At 49.4% G+C, this 2,222-nt stretch overlaps 1 protein-coding gene across 1 annotated transcript in view; it reads left to right on the plus strand.

Annotated features, from left to right (window-relative positions):
• The first annotated feature begins 1,403 nt into the window (after window positions 1-1,403).
• IL13RA2 (interleukin 13 receptor, alpha 2) overlaps window positions 1,404-2,222 on the plus strand; it is an 11,769-nt gene continuing 10,950 nt past the window's right edge. Inside the window, exon 1 of the mRNA XM_009997053.1 lies at window positions 1,404-1,494. Coding sequence (XP_009995355.1) covers window positions 1,404-1,494 — 91 coding nt within the window. The remainder of the gene's footprint in view (window positions 1,495-2,222) is intronic.

Here is a 2,222-nt window from a genome sequence, read left to right on the forward strand (position 1 = left end):
ACTGCTCCATAGGTTCTCGTTTCACAGTGAAACAAAAAAAATACTGGTACTGCTTATACTTATGTGATGGCATTGGGGAGATTTGATATTCATTTAAATAGAAAATTAACTGTCAAAATTGTGTATTTTTAATTGCTGCCCTGTATTGCTACTTAGAACCTGTCTCCTCTGGCTCCCCTGAGCTGCTACTTCTTGAGATGATGGGGTTTTCCTTGGCCCCCCCAACTCTCAGATTTCCTAAGGTTTCTCTGACTTGAAGCTCTGCCATCCAGCAGACCCCAAGTTTTGTGTTGATGCACCATAGCTGTGGGTGCTAAGGAGTAAGCAGCCACGTCAGAGCATGATCTGGGAGTCCACCTTTTATAGCCAAGGCTGTGTGGACAATGTGAAGTGAGGTTGTAGCCTGAAAGGAGCTCAGGAATGCATTGTGTGCTCATATAGGTATCACTGTGTTCTTATACAAGCAGAACAGTGGCCTCAAGCTTGCAGAAAGATTGACATGAATAATCTACATGAAATATCTCTGTATTTCCCCCATCTCTAATCTATACCTATACCTATATTGAGATGTAAAGATTAATGTTTACCTGCAGTCCTGGTGCTTCTGCAATAAGGCAGCAGGCAGGGCTGGTGTGTCTGTAGGCAGCAATTCAGCATGAAATGTGAAGGAATGGAAGCCCCTTCTGGAAACTTTGCTCCTCTCTCCCTCTCAGTTTCCATCTTCCTTCCTGCTCAGAAGAGAAATTTGTCCCCTTCAAAAAAATTATCACGTCAACTAAGAACACATCTCACAAGTGTTCCTACCATTTCTGTGCTGTTGGAGGGTGAATTAGAAATGAAATTCTACCTCGGCAATAGTTTTATTCCTTTCAGTCACCAAACCCTGAAACAGGAAAGCCTGAAGCACTGGTGACAGTTGCATCAAACGTGCCTGTTTCTTAGATAACTGGAGGCTCAGGCACTTTGTTTTGGGTTGTTGGGGTTTATTTTAAATAAAAAAGTCACTGGTCTGAGGCACTTCCCACGACAGGCGTCAGTCGCTTGACTGCACCAGTCTTTCCTCAGAAGCTGGGCCACAAACAGCTCAGTGACTGCAGCTCAGGCTGACGTGCCTTTAGGGAATGTGCCCAGCTGGCCAGAAAAGCACTGCAAGTGAAGCCAAAGTCATTCGTGTGTTGTCATCACTAAAACTTACAAATTAAAGTCCGCTGGGAAATGATTAATCTGACTTGGTAAATGAGTAAAAAGGAACTTGTGTCAGGGAGAGTGCCAGGGCCCCAGCAATGTGCTGAAGCCTTTCAACCCTCCTGTCCTGCTCCAGGCTCTCCAGACGCGCGCGCCGCGGCCGCGGCTCTGATGTCCTGCACCTCCCGGCGGCCTCCGCTGACACCCCACTCCTCTGGATGGCTCCCTGGCAGCTTCACGCTCTCTCCGTGGCTCTGCTCTGGGGCTGCGTGGCCTCTTCCTCCTCCTCCTCCTCCTCCCACCCCACAGGTAAAGCCCCGCGTGCTCTTTTAGCTCTGGCCCCTCATCAAGCAAGGCCTCCAACCAAAGCTTTTCTTGTGCGTGGCTGATTTGTAAACCTGTGTGTAAATGTGTCGTGTGCTTGATGCCAATAGACGGTGCTCTTTCTGAGGAACCTCACCAGGGACAGAAACTGTTGCACAGCCCTTATTGTTTGCTATAGAGTTACCAAATACAAATACTAGTTGGATGCATAAATGCTCCTCAGCACAGTCCCAGGCGGGCAGGCTGTGCTAGCTGCAAGAAACACCAGGGTTAGTCATAATTGGAAGATAATACCTCAAAAAAACTTTGCTCTGGGAGCTATTACCCAGCAAAGCATCCTTTGCTTCAAGGCTCCTCTTTGCTGCCAGCCCAAAGCTCTTCGGGCCTTTGGTAGCTGGGACTTTGCTCTCAAAAGCTTTTCTTCTTCCGAGAGACAGCGAGTGGGTCTGGGCCTCCCTGCCTGGGCCTGTGTGGGTTGGAGAGGTGAGAATTTGGTCAGGAAGGTGCTGGGAGATTGTCCTGGAATGGAAATGCATGCATGGAAAGCTGACAGCAACCAGGCTGCTGCCCTGCCGAGCCGAGCAGATTGCCTTCAGAAATGGGCTTCTCAAAACATGCCAGTCACCTGCACCTCCCTGACCAGCATGGAGAAGTGCAGATATAGAAGGCATGGGGGGGGGGGGGGCGCGTGGCGGGGCAGGGCCTCACACGTG

Source organism: Chaetura pelagica, unplaced genomic scaffold (genome assembly GCF_000747805.2).
Source record: "Chaetura pelagica isolate M959 unplaced genomic scaffold, ChaPel_1.0 scaffold344, whole genome shotgun sequence".
In the NCBI taxonomy this organism is placed as follows: Eukaryota; Metazoa; Chordata; class Aves; order Apodiformes; family Apodidae; genus Chaetura; species Chaetura pelagica.